Genomic DNA, 13,492 nt, shown 5'->3' on the forward strand with positions numbered 1-13,492 from the left:
TTAACTATCACTTAAAACGTGTGGAATTTACCTTGGGATCTTTAGGCCTGCCACTTCAAAAATGAGGAAAGCGAGTGGAAGACGAGCACAGTATCTCTCCTACCAAAATAAGCTTGCAGAGGCCGAACTCGAAGAAACTACCGTCAAGCTGGATCGACAATTCGTGAGTAAACGCTCCGCCTATGAGCTTGAGAGGAGGCAACTAGCCCAAGAGCTCCGTGATCTGTCTCGGGGGAAGAGGTGCATTGGTCCCCGCTCATCGTCAACGCCACCAACTGACACGGAGCGGACAACCTTCAGCAGCACTTCCGGTAATAGGGCTATCAGAAAGATTTCCACACCTTCAAGACTCTTATCAGGAACGCGAGAGCCTGAATTCGCCAGGAGCGATTCTTCGGATGGAGAGACATTCTTCAGACGTCCACGGGCCAAGTCCAGAAGTCTTGTAGACTTACCCGGAGAGCTGCGAAACCTTGAAGGTACACATAACCACGAACTGAGCATGTCCTACGAACGTCTACCGTTTAAAAAGCAGGAATCTAGTTCGCTGAACATGGGAACTTCATGCAAGAAATCGCCGGCGTCTATCTTCTATCACAAGAGCATTTCCACGACCAACAGTCTCCCGCCATTATCGACTTCGGACGGCTTGAATTATTTCCAAGGTTCGTCTACTTTATCGGATAGGCAAAAGGATAAACAACCGATAGTGGGGCCCGACATATTCCGGGTTCCGCGCACCTTTAAGCATGGGACGGTGACCACCCAGCGACCACAGTTACGGCCTTTGAAACTTCTGGGTCAACCCAGTAACCACAGTGAAGAACTGGCGCAGTTGATCTACGCTTCAAATAACGCGCCATTTCCAGAACAAAGGGTAACCGAGGCCTCAAGCGATTATCAACTCCGTTTTGTGTCAGAACCCTGTGCCAAGAGGGTCTTTAGGGGAAGCCAATCGGATAACATCCCTGGGCTCCATCCAACGCCGGGAGAGTCCAGAGTCAATCAGGAGTCGGAGGCAGCCGGCCAGTCATCTCCCCGTGGCCAAAGAGCAACAATGAACGTCGAAATGGAGATAACAAAGGACGAGGCTCCGGAAGATGAAGATATGCAATTGGAACCAAGTTTCCTGAGCCCTAGCATTCCCGATGGAAAGATTGAAACAAACAAGACAGTCAAAAGCGAGTCAGGACAAGTTCAAGCCCCCAAAGGTGACAAACCTCCGACTGAGACGAAACCGACTCTTCATTCCTCTGATTTCCAAATCAATCATTATGGTCAGCTAAGCTCTGATACGTGCACCAATGAGATGCCTGTCACATCCTTGCCACAATCGTCTCAAACTTCAGCATCTCAGCGCAAGACGTCAACTGGTTCTCAGCAGGGTAACAATCTCCTGGGACCGGCTCCGTCTCAGGAGGCCCTCCAGAGAGCTGTTAGGAAAGTCTCCGTCGAAGGAAGTCCTCCGCTGGTCAACATCTCGGCTGCCTTGCACGGGACACTCCGCCGCCCTGGGACGGGACTGGCGGCGTCCATGAGCAGTGCTTTCTTGGACCAGGCCGAGGGGGGCGGGATCGCGCTGGACTCGGATCTAGTGGCAATCTCCAACTTCAATCTCGGCAGGAGGCCGTCGCAAGGTGTGCCGACAAACGCGGCCGAGAGATCCAGAGAGAGGGGATCGATGGCGCTCCGGGGGAACAGGGCACGGCAGGAAGACCCATCCACGGCGGAGGTGATTCGCTACTACCAGGACGTTCCAGAGGCGGCAGCTCTGGCTGGTATCAGCGTGGAGCCTCTGGACTTAACTGAGCTGGAATCCTGTAGATATTTGAGGAAGTACGTTCCGAAGTCCATGAGGGATGGGGATCACACTGACGCAGATGCCTGAATTTGGAAAATACAAGCATAGAGTAACAAATGTCTTGACACTTGGATTAAAAGTGCACAATTTTACCGTTTTCGGTACCAAAGTTCATGTTCCAGACACCTTAGAAGCTACTGTTGTGATGTTACTGAAAAACACTCATCCTAGTCTGTGCATTATCTGTACTTATGAACCCGCCTATCTATGAACCTTAGAGCCTGAGCCAGAAACTGTAGTTTACTATTGAGTCAAGCAAAGTTGTGAACAAAAAAAAATAAACACAGTTTGTTGTACTTGGTGTTCCGTTCGGTAGTCTTTTATGTACAAGTCAGATTTTTACTGATATTCCTTTTAATTAAGCCTGTTAAATCAACCACTTGAAAATGATTCCCAGTGGGCAAAAGTTAAAATTTCAAGTTTTGTGCCTTATTTCAAATTAAGTTAATTTGGTAATTTGACTTTAAAAATCAGGCAGGCCGGTTAAACTTAATCACGCGATCTCCAAGCAGCAGTTTGCTCGTAAAGTTTGCTTAGTGATTGAATGCTAAAGAAAGAAAATTATTGTGTTCTATATCCGCCAAAATTGCGTCCCATCGTCCCGTCACCTCGACGCCACGACGCGACGATACAACGGGAAGACGCGACGTCACGGCGGCACGATACGACAGCGAGATTAGCCGGCACGACGCGACGGCATCAAGAAACAGCATGACGCGATGGCACGACGCGATGCCACGGCGGCACGACGCGATGCATTAATCACAGCGTAAAAGTAACGAGAAAGGAGGCGACGCCACGATGCGACGGGATGCAACGGAGCCGTTGTAGCGTCGCGTCATGGCGTTGGGGCGACGGGACGAAACGACGCAGTTTTGGCAGTAGTAGAACACCATAGAAAACTATTGTGCAAAGGCTCAAACTGAAGGCAAAGCCGCATCTCAAGAATTCCACACGTAAAAAAAACTAAACAGGAGGAACGCCAGCAGAGAAAAAAAATCACACGATGAATTTAATTTCGATGAAAAACAGTGGACCTGGAGAAAAAGCTATTTGATATTACATATTGCAGTACGATGTGTTCATGATCATTTTGACTATTTAATCATCCAAGACAAAATTCATCTGTTCTTCCATTTTCCTTCAATGCAAGAAATGCACAAGGACTTTTACGGACCTCTGCTCTTAAAATACCTTTTTCTAATAAGGACTTCGTGAATAAGGATTTAATCCCCCATATCTTTCCTTCGTGAAAAAAAATTACAATAAATTATACCCAAGGTACCGACGATAGCTTTCATTCCAGTTACTTAATGGCGTGGAATTAAAAACTCAAAACATGACGCAAACTGTGACCTGGCTGAAGCAGACAGCATCATTTGCATTCTGTTTGACGTCCTTTGTTGTCCGCCATCTTTGGCTTCGCTTTGTTCACGATTCGGCTAACGGAGTACAAATTGGATTTTTTAAAGGCTCCAGCTTAAATTGTTACCATTTGCACCAGAATGAAATCGCCTATGCTTATCTTCAACTCGCAACCGCAGTGGTTTCAAAATATGGCCATTAACACCGACGACTAAATGCATTTGCAGAAGGCGTTATAAGCAGTAAAAATGCCGGCAATACCAGCATTTTGACGGGATATGCCGAGACGCTTTAATTTAACTACTTGATATCTGGGGATATGTTGCAAAATTATAATGGATTTTTGCCCTCCCAGCCCATGCCAACCTCTCCAAAAAGCTCAACCGGCATCGAAACTAAGGACTTTAATACCTGCGGCACGAAACGTATTACACCAGCGTGAAATACTGACAGAGAAAACAACGACCAACAAGAAATCCTTGAGCTTATGAGGTTCTGACATGTGCGCAGGTCTGTTGAAACAACATGCTGGTAGTTGATTGCTTTCGTGGAACCATTTTGTGGTTGACTGCTTGTAACGGTTTACAACAGAGAAAGAACACTTGTCAAAATGCTTGAAAATGCAGTATTCTTTGACATCAAGGAATGATGTTTAGGGCATGGAGTCCCATTTACTGAAAACAGTGAGAAAAGAAAAATTGTCTCTTCATTTCCTTCATTCGAATGTTTGAATTCGTCATTTTTTTTCCACTGAAGCCTGCATTAGCGAAAGTTTACCCAGATATCGGCTGCGCTTACTTTAACGGGCATCTTACCGCAATCCAAAATGGCTACCACCTATCGCTGAGACTGGTGGATTGTCTCCTGGGTCCGTACACAGCAGATGACATCAGAGCCTCACCAAGCCATGAAACTGTGGCAAAAGTCCCTGGTGCTCATGCTGGCACTATTCATCTACCTCTTGCTCGGGGCGGTGGTATTCCGATTCCTGGAGTTGGGAGCCAACGAAGAGGCCCAGCTCGTTTTCTTGGGGGAGGTGGAGGATTTCTTGGAGAACCACACCTGCGTCTCTGCGGACGACCTCCGGGAACTCTTCCAGGCGGTGGAGACAGCTCTACTCAGTGGGGCCTTCAAGTTGGACAGCGACCCAACCAACGATAGGGACTTGGTTGTCTGGGACATGCCTGGTGCTGTGTTCTTCACAACCACTGTAGTGACCACTATCGGTAAGTCAGTATCACTTTTTTTACAAAATAGTTCTCCGTATTGCAGAGCAAAATAAGAAACAGAGGGCATAATCGGGCTTTCCTTGTTGCGTTATAATACCAGGTTTGTTTGTTCATCATTATATACCATCGTTATTGCCAGTGCAAATTTCTACTTAATTTAAAGCGCTGAAAATTACAGTTTAAGCTTAGGATTTTATTTTATGCTTCCAAAGGATGCGTTATTGTGTTCGTTTGAAAGGGTGATATTTTTCCGACGGTTTGGTGTATACATAACTCCATACGCTCAGTAACTTTTGGCATTTACGTGTGCTCTACAATTTCAAGAAATGAAAGAGAGGAAGAAAAAGCCAATAAGAAATCGAACAGGTATGAACCTTTCAACTATTTCTTTCAGGTTACGGTAATTTGGCACCAAAGACCTCCATCGGGCGGGTTGTTTGCATGTTCTACGCACTGGTGGGCATCCCGCTGACGTATTGGCTTCTCTCCGCGGTAGGTGATACGTTTCAGGGATGTTGGCGACCCTGCCACGGTCTGATTCGACGGTGCACCAAGCACGTCAAGGCCGGTAACGCCCGGACCGTGGTCGAGGTTGTCATCATCTGCATCTGTCTGTATGTCCTCATTGTGGCCTTACCGGGAATTGCCTTCGCCTACCTGGAGCACTGGAACTTCTTCCAGTCTCACTATTTCTGCTTCATCTCCCTGAGCACCATAGGCTTCGGGGATTTCGTGCCGGCCGAGAACCCGGCTCTGACCCCTCTCTCCAGGTGGGTGTATAAGCTGGGTACCTCGGCCTATCTCATCATAGGGCTCAGCATTCTATCTGTGGCCATCAAAGGCTTCATGGCCTCACAGCAGACCAAAATTAACAAGTGGAAGGCGAAGACTGCGGCCAAGAGACTGGTGCAGTTACACCAGCAACAACACCAGCCGCATCAGCAGCAAGAGGAACACCAGCTAGCTACTGAGCATGCTCAGGAGTGCAACGGTAAACATGCGACAATCAAACTGAATAACCCGTGCACGAGCGGATAATATTCATCAGAGAACATTGTTTTTTTAATTAAATTAATTTACCAAAGACTATATTTGGGATAACATAAAAGGGATTCTCATATTTACGCGTGATATACAATTGTTATGTAGGTTAGTGTTTCTACACCAAGCACTAGAATGTATTACAATGAATTCTAAAGATGGTTTTAAAAGTGAGAAGAACCGTCAGAATTTGATTAATTTTGCTAACAAGAATGAAGTATTGTTGGACCTCTTTGTACGTCACACAAAAATCTAAAAGACTGGAAGCAAATTTCCTTACCTCCACAAAACATTGCCACTGTTTTTCAGTTTTGTCTGGACATTTCAGGAGTGGTATAGCGATAGTTAAGATTGAGCTTTGGAGGTCAAAGTTCATATCCGCTTTAGTCAATGCTTTTGTTCGTTTTTATATTAATAATTGATTTTAAATTGTTAACTGTCTTAAGAGTTTTCTTTTTTTGTTCGACACAATTGCGCGTGAATCATAATTATTAACGTGAAGTGAGTCGGGAGTTAGCGCCCTCAGGTGCCTGTAACGGAGGTAATTTAACATGCCGAAAATGGGACTTCGTAATAATTTAAACAATGAACTGCTTTTAATTTTCACTGAAATCAGAGGAGTTGATGTTTGCACAGAATGCATTCCTTTGTAAAAAAAAAAAATGTGTACAGTCGGGTCGGTTTGTATCCGTCAGTTTGTTTAAACACGCCTGGATTCCGTTAGTTGTCAGATCGCAGATCTTGCTCAGCAAGAGCTGCTTTAAAGAAACGTTAGAGGCAGACAGTTCAGACACTTCACGCAGAGCAATATCTTGCTGCCTAAAACCAAGCAAGGTAATGACATGGACCTGCTCTGCAGCAACATCCCTCCCTCAGTACTGGAGACTCATTTCGTCACTAACCGGAACTTAATGAAAATGACCCCCCCTGCACCGCTGTTTTAACACAAACCTCCAACAGGAGGTTGGAATCCACAACCTGTCCCTATGTTTGGTCACACCCCTCGAGGGCTGCGGCAGTAGATGTACGGGTAGAGCCAGGCATGGTCATTCCATCTTCAAACCAGAAACTACAAACTAGCACTTGCTTCTGAAACTGTCTCATTTTATCCATCTCAATGTGCACGACGCAGAGTCCTCGCGCATGAATGCGGCTAGGCTATACAGTACAGCAGAGATCACATATAGCAGTCTGCAACCCCAGAGCAGTACAGTAAACCACGGAACTGAAATGGTCCTTGCTGTCTAGGGCGTGAAGTAACCTCAAGAATGAAGAGTTAGTTTTCATTCAGCGAGCTTGGTCATTCGTTCATCAGTGCTAAAGACTGGTATGGCGAAGTTCAGACATTCTCGCTGATGTGGACTGAGCATGCAGACCAGTGGAAAATAATGAACGAATTATTACCAGAGACCCAAGGCCTGGGCGTTGTGGCTCTTGGTGTTTCATAGTACGTTCCTGATTTTTCACAGTAGAATATGTACATAGCTCTCCTCTTTTGAGTAGATTCAGTCTTCATTTGACAGTGACGCTGCACCGCAGGAAAACAGACAATACGAATTTTTGAAAGTTCATACAAGTTTTTTATTTAAGTTGTTTTGTATCATTTAAGAACTGGTGTTATTTGTACAAGACTTATATTTGTTGAAGAACGGCATAGAGGATTGCACGTTGCAAAATCAATTTTAAAAGTACATATTGTACTCAAAACAATAAACTGCTCATTTTGTAAGATATAAGGGGGTCATTGCACTGGGGGCTTTTTATACTTGTCACTGAATTTATCATTCGCACTACAAAAACCTGGTATAATTGTTGCATACTTTTCTAAACGCTGTATTGATATCAGTTTGCAAACATGTGTGCAAAGTTGAAGGAGCAGTGGCCAATATGACATTTTAACAGTTAATTAAACAAAGTAACATTACACCTTTTTATCACTAAAGCGGAGAGATTAATAACAGAGCAGGAAGTCGTTTATCCTAATCATGATGCTCACAGCTCAAGATCGACGTCTCGTCATTTTGGTTCTGAAAAAAAAACTTTTAGTATATATGAGTATGACCAGGATTTTTCCAAGGATGTTTGTTTAGATGTTATGCAGCCGCGATATACCCCATGCATTTTGCCTTAAAGGTCATTTCTACCTGGTGCGAAAGACAGTGCAAGGGCAAAATTGTAATGTTGACTCATACACTCTTTGAAGACGGTGCAACTATAAGGCCGGTTCATACTTAACGCAAATGCAAAAGCGAAGCAAACTGGACGTTATGAAAGACTTGCAGCGAACTTTCGCTGAGTTGAATGTGTTCAACTGTTCAAAGAATTTTCAATGCGCATATTCATTGTAGCGTCACATATTTGCGGTAGTGTTCACTTTAGCGTGTTTCTGGCTTTTACAGAGTGCATGACTAATAAGGGTAGTTTAACATCTGTAATGCCATATTATATCACAGGCAGATGTGGAAGTGAAAGGAATTTGACGTCACGAGAGATTTGTGGCAAAGTTTCGCTCGAGTTTTAGATGTATCCACATTTTGCGAATAAACAGCGCAAATTTGCGTTGAGGTGTTCCATTTTGCGTGAAGTATGAACCGGCCTCGAAAGGGTACACTTTAGTCCTTTGAGTTATCAAAGAAGTTGGGTTTCCTATTCATTGTGTTTAGTCAACGAGTTATCAAGGTCGACATGCAACACAAACCCCTCCCCCAAATCTGCAGGCAATGTTTGGGGTGGAGGCAGGTGGATCAGGGAGAGGGAGGTTAATTGGGGGGGGGGGGCAAAGGGGGCCATGCCCCCCCCAAAAAAACAAGAGCCAAACATGAAGGAAGGGTGAGTTTTTTAATAGTTCATTTCCTTTTCCTTCCTTCCAAAGCAGACAAATGCACAAAAACTCCCTCCTCAAAAAAGGCAACACTTACATTTGAAAATTCCAAAATTTTGCCCTCTCCCTAAAAAACCCCCATCCCTCCGAAAAATGGGTTCTGCGTTAGTGGCATAAATTTTGAACGAAATGGGGGATGGATAATGTGGGAGGATGACTTACTGGTAACCTGAAAAGTGTGGGGGGGGGATACTGACACCATATGACGCCATGGGGGCAATATTCGTGATACCGATATACATGTGTATCCGTAATATGAATCGTATTCCTAATCTTCCAGCAAAACGACATCGTTGTGGCTTTTTAAATTATCCTCCTTGTTGAGTGCAATTGACTACATTTTGGATGTTGATAAGTCCGAAAAATTGTGTGTAATAGAGCCTGAAAGTTGACCCCCGATGGCGCGCTTCCGGAACCCTTGGATAGGACAAATAACGTGCAAAGACTTTAGAATTTGTAATAGTTCTTTTTTCAGTTTCTTCTATTAAAATCCTACTTGGGAAAAGGGCTTAGAAAAACATTTGCTAGTATATCAATTTATAGAAACCGAAAAATTACCTGATTTAAAAGAGAAATGTCCTGCCAAAAATTGACCCATAACTTCCGAAAATCTAAAATACATGAGGCAGTCTCGTACGCAGATGCACATTAACGATTTATAAGTTTATGCTCGTCTTTGTGTAAGAGCCGAATTTATTTATACGGTAATAAACAAAGCATTATTCTACTTTACGAAAGATTGGAATATTTTATTTAACCTTTGCTGACAACAACTGCGTGATTTCAACTCAACAGAATCTGGAACCCATTGACTGCAGGTAGGTCAATCCTTGCAAGGTTGTACAATCTCGTTTTCAAGAAAGCACGATGAGTGAGAGACGCCGGACTCCGTGAAAGGTCGTCAATAAAATTCGTTTTTTACCCATATCCATGTGACTTTTCCAAAATAAATTAATTGAGGAAGACAAAGGTAAAAATCCAAGTATTTCATGGGGTGGTTTCAATAAGCAATTATTCTTCCAAACATTATCGAACGTGATAGGAAAATCCTGAAAAACTGCGCAAGGGTTCCGGAAGCTTGCCGCGTGATCTTTTACTTTCAGGCTCTATCCCCCTTAATGTTTCTCTCACCATGAAACATGACAGTGGGGGAAGATTCAATAGCGCATTCCCACGGACAAACATCTGGGGGATATATACCTCCATACCCCTGGCAGGGTGTGCTTACGGTTTGACTCGTCACAAATGGGGTAAGGGAGTGCTGAATATAAATTGACACGAGGAGGCGCTACAGAGGACCGACGGGATTGAACCACTGATCTCTGTACGCTGGATAGGCAACTCAGCGTAAGTGCCTATTTGTGAATTGATGTGACTGCACGGCCATGTTAGGATATTCAATATGCGTGTACATGTAATTCCCCTCCAATTTCAGTCCATTCACTAAGTGCATTCATGCACTAAGTGCATTCATGCACGGTGCTCTAAAGCCGGTGACATTATGAACATCTAACAAAAGAAGCGCGCTGCAATAACAGTGGACGCTCATTGTTTGTGAACTTGTTTCTTTTGTTAGATGTTCGTCGTGTGACATGGAAACTGCCATATTGTATTGAATAGCCCAAGATGGCCGCGCAGTCGCTTTAATTCGCAGAGCAGAGCTGCCTATCCAGTGCATAGAGATCAGTGGATTGATCGAAATTCATTAACGATCTGCCTCGTGATCTCCGACATGAACCACGGACGTCATAAAGTATAGCTAGGCCCTTGTTTAGCCCACATAATTACGTCATTGAAGCCACTGGCGGCAATCATAACGAGCCAATAAAACAAAAGCTTGCACTCCATTGTTAACCAAATCGTTCGTGACAATAATAACAGCAGTGGCCTACAAGCGGACGATCACCTTCATAACATGCACTCGACAGGGGCCGTCCATAAACTACGTACATGTATATGTACGCCCAAAAGCCATATTTTCAGACCCCCCCTTCCCCTGTGCGCATGGCGTACGCAGTGGCTCCACCCCGTCCCCCTGTACGCATGCGCACTCTACAATCCTGGAAGACGCTGCCGGTCTTTGTGATATGAGTAATGTTGCGGTTTACTAATAATGGGCTTTGCATGGTATGGAAGGATAAATGGTGATGTGGACGGTAGGGAATACTGTGTTTGAATGTTGACGCACAAAAGCTGATTGCGGTAGTTATTTGTATGAAAAAGTTTATTAATAGGCCTATGATGAAGATTAATTGCAGGACAATTTTCGGTTTGAGTACGGTACGTACTGGCTTGACCCCCTGTACCCATAGTTTACGCAACGGCACCAATCCCCCCCCCCCTTTATGCGTAGGGCCCGTGCTTTATGGACGGCCCCGGCTAAGATAGTTGCTGGTCGCTTTAGTCGATACAAAAGCACCGTACCCGTCCCCCGTCCAGACTTTTTATATGACGTGAATGACATGGACGTCGCGAGGGGAGCAGAGGTGGTACTCCCTCCTCTCCCGAAAAAAATTAAAATTAAAGGAAATAAATTAGATTTTAACAAAAAGGGGACTAAAAGAGAAAGAGATAAATTGAAATAAAAACTCTACTTTGGGTAGAAATCATCTGAAATGTCACCTTTCCGCCATCCATTGTTAGCCAGTTTGCTGCCGATGAAATTTCCTTCCCCCGTGCTCTCGTCACTTCAATTGTGACTCAGTATTCAGGAAGTATGAAATTCTGAGATCTTTTTTCTTTCATACGAAGCAGCGCAAAGGCAATCCTCTCGCTTACGTCACCTAAAAGATGTCTGTTAGGTGCGACCACGATCCAGAGCATAGACTGCATCCAAATCTGTTTTTTTTGGGGGGGGAGATGTTACGTCCTAACTCCTTTAGTTATACAAGGATACGCGCAGACAATAGGCCTAGCAAAATAATGACTAATATAAATTTTGCCTCGTTACATGGGGTTGCAGGTACATTCCTTTGTGTTGTGTTTCACATAGCTACACCAGCAGTAAAAGCAGATTATTGGTACCTGTAACTTTCCCATGTTCTCTTTTGAATATTTTATCATCAAAAAGTTTCAGTTTGTTGGTTACTTAAATCATTCATTGGGCAACAGTACTCTCTAGTCGCATTTTTTTCTTTTGGAAAACACGAAATTTTGAAATTAATTCCACTTATCTCGAGTGTAAAATTGATTGCGTTCAGTGGTTTGGCCTAGTTATTTGAATTATTATTCTGTTCATTTCTTTACTTATCCTAAGATCAGCCATTTAGTTAACTTTTTTTCGGATGACTTTATTATTAAATCAGAGGGGAAAACAGTTATGACAAAACCGAAAGTGATTAATTGAAGGTCCATGAAAGGGGTTTTTTATTAGTTATAATTGAAAATTGTTCGTATTTAAACGATATCCAAAATGTGAAAGTTGCTGATTTGATTAATTAATGCGATTAATAAATACGAGAAGTTTTAAGTTTTAGGCGAAACGTTCCCGTACATTTGAGAAGACATCGTCGCACGTCGCTAACGCGTTTATGCTTGTCTTGGGTCGAGTCCAGAAAATTCAGTCCAATATTCGGGTGTTTATAGATTATACCGAGCAAAAATACATCTTGAAAATAGTTCGCGGTACCCGCTGCTTCACGTGACTCGGACCGGCCAGCCGACCCCGGCCAGCTCGGTGGTCGAGTGGTTAAGACGTCTGTATTAGTAAGCAGGAGGTCGTGGGTTCGAGTCCCACCCGAGTAAGCTTGTGACTTTTTTCGCAAGCTCTCGGACAAGCACTGAGCATACAGTGTTTATTAATATATACGTTGGGTAAGGGCAAAACCCGTTATATAAATTAACGTCTCCCCAACGCAAAAAAGTACATCTTGAAAATATACCGAGTAGATGTGTTGCCAAAGGCTACGGCAACACGTATAAAGATGGGACAAGCCTGCATAAGTATCCAACCAAAGCGGAATTTAGACATGGAAAGTCAGACTGACCAGAGCCAAATGGTCAGGACCGACAAGCTCCAAACTGTGCAGTGGGCATTTCTAGCCACTTTGTTTTCTTCCGAACATAGGACTCGTTTGAGATTTCATGAACTTTCATGAAACGCGAACGACCAACTGTATGAAATGCTTCCCAATCGGACCGTTCTATTCCACTCAATCTACTTGTGTGTAATAATTGGTTTCGTTTGTAAATAACGCAGACGGTCCGCAAGAAAACGACACAGAGACATTCGCGGAAGAAACGCTACGCTACGCCATTCCACCAAAAAAATATACAAAATGGCCGTCGAAACTTGGAAAATGTTCGCCAAAGAAATGCCTTTTTAAGTGACAATGTTGCCTCTTGAAGCCAAACTGATACTCCAGTTTTATGTGATTTGTTAATGGTCAGCTATTATGTTGACGATCGGGGCTGCATATTCTAGTAGCAGGGACAAAATGGGCAAAATGTGAACGTTGGGAGAAACATCGTTGAACGCCCGTCATTCCTGCGTGCGTGTTTGTATAGGCCTTCTCAGCGACTCAACGCAGACAGTCGGCAAAGTTGAACTGGGCTCAACTTTGTCGATCCGTCTGGGGCTGGTTTGCGTTATGCGTGGGTTATCGGCGATACCTCCGTTTAACATGTTTCCATAATGTCTAGGTTGCAGTTTGCGTCTTGATCGCGTTGCTCTCTGCGTTTCTTTTACGTTGATACGGAAACCAGGCTGTACACCAGCACGTTATGCGGCGACCGTGTGCGCATACTTTTACCGTGTGCGCGGGCATCGTTTTTGTGGACATGTACATGTACATGTACATGCATCTATGCATGTATGCACGTCGGTGTAAGGGAAAAACCCGGAAGTAAAATTAATCCCTATTCCGTTTTAATGCTGGAACTAAAACATTTTCTTAATCTGTAATCTATGATCTCCCTTTAGGTTATAAGATCCTTTCCTGTAGGCTTACACTAAGGGATTTTATACTTGTTGTCTCGTTTGGATAGCATTTTTGAAAAACTCGGTTAATAATGATTTGCCACCAGCTTTTATCATCTCCCCTTTCTGTCGCCTCCCTCCCCTTCTCTGTCTCCTCCCCCTCCTCTCTCTCTCCCAACAGTCTCCCTCCCCACCCG

At 44.0% G+C, this 13,492-nt stretch overlaps 1 protein-coding gene across 1 annotated transcript; it reads left to right on the forward strand.

The window, feature by feature from the left end:
* The first annotated feature begins 3,345 nt into the window (after positions 1-3,345).
* On the forward strand, positions 3,346-8,268 carry LOC110986331 (potassium channel, subfamily K, member 16-like). Its single transcript, XM_022248117.2, has 2 exons — positions 3,346-4,452; positions 4,850-8,268. Exons 1-2 carry the CDS (start codon positions 4,110-4,112, stop codon positions 5,491-5,493), a joined length of 987 nt encoding a protein of 328 aa, XP_022103809.1. The 5' UTR covers positions 3,346-4,109; the 3' UTR covers positions 5,494-8,268.
* The last annotated feature ends 5,224 nt before the right edge of the window (positions 8,269-13,492 follow it).

Source organism: Acanthaster planci, linkage group LG01, assembly GCF_054643075.1.
Source record: "Acanthaster planci isolate LZ-2023a linkage group LG01, COTS_SCS, whole genome shotgun sequence".
Taxonomy (NCBI): Eukaryota; Metazoa; Echinodermata; class Asteroidea; order Valvatida; family Acanthasteridae; genus Acanthaster; species Acanthaster planci.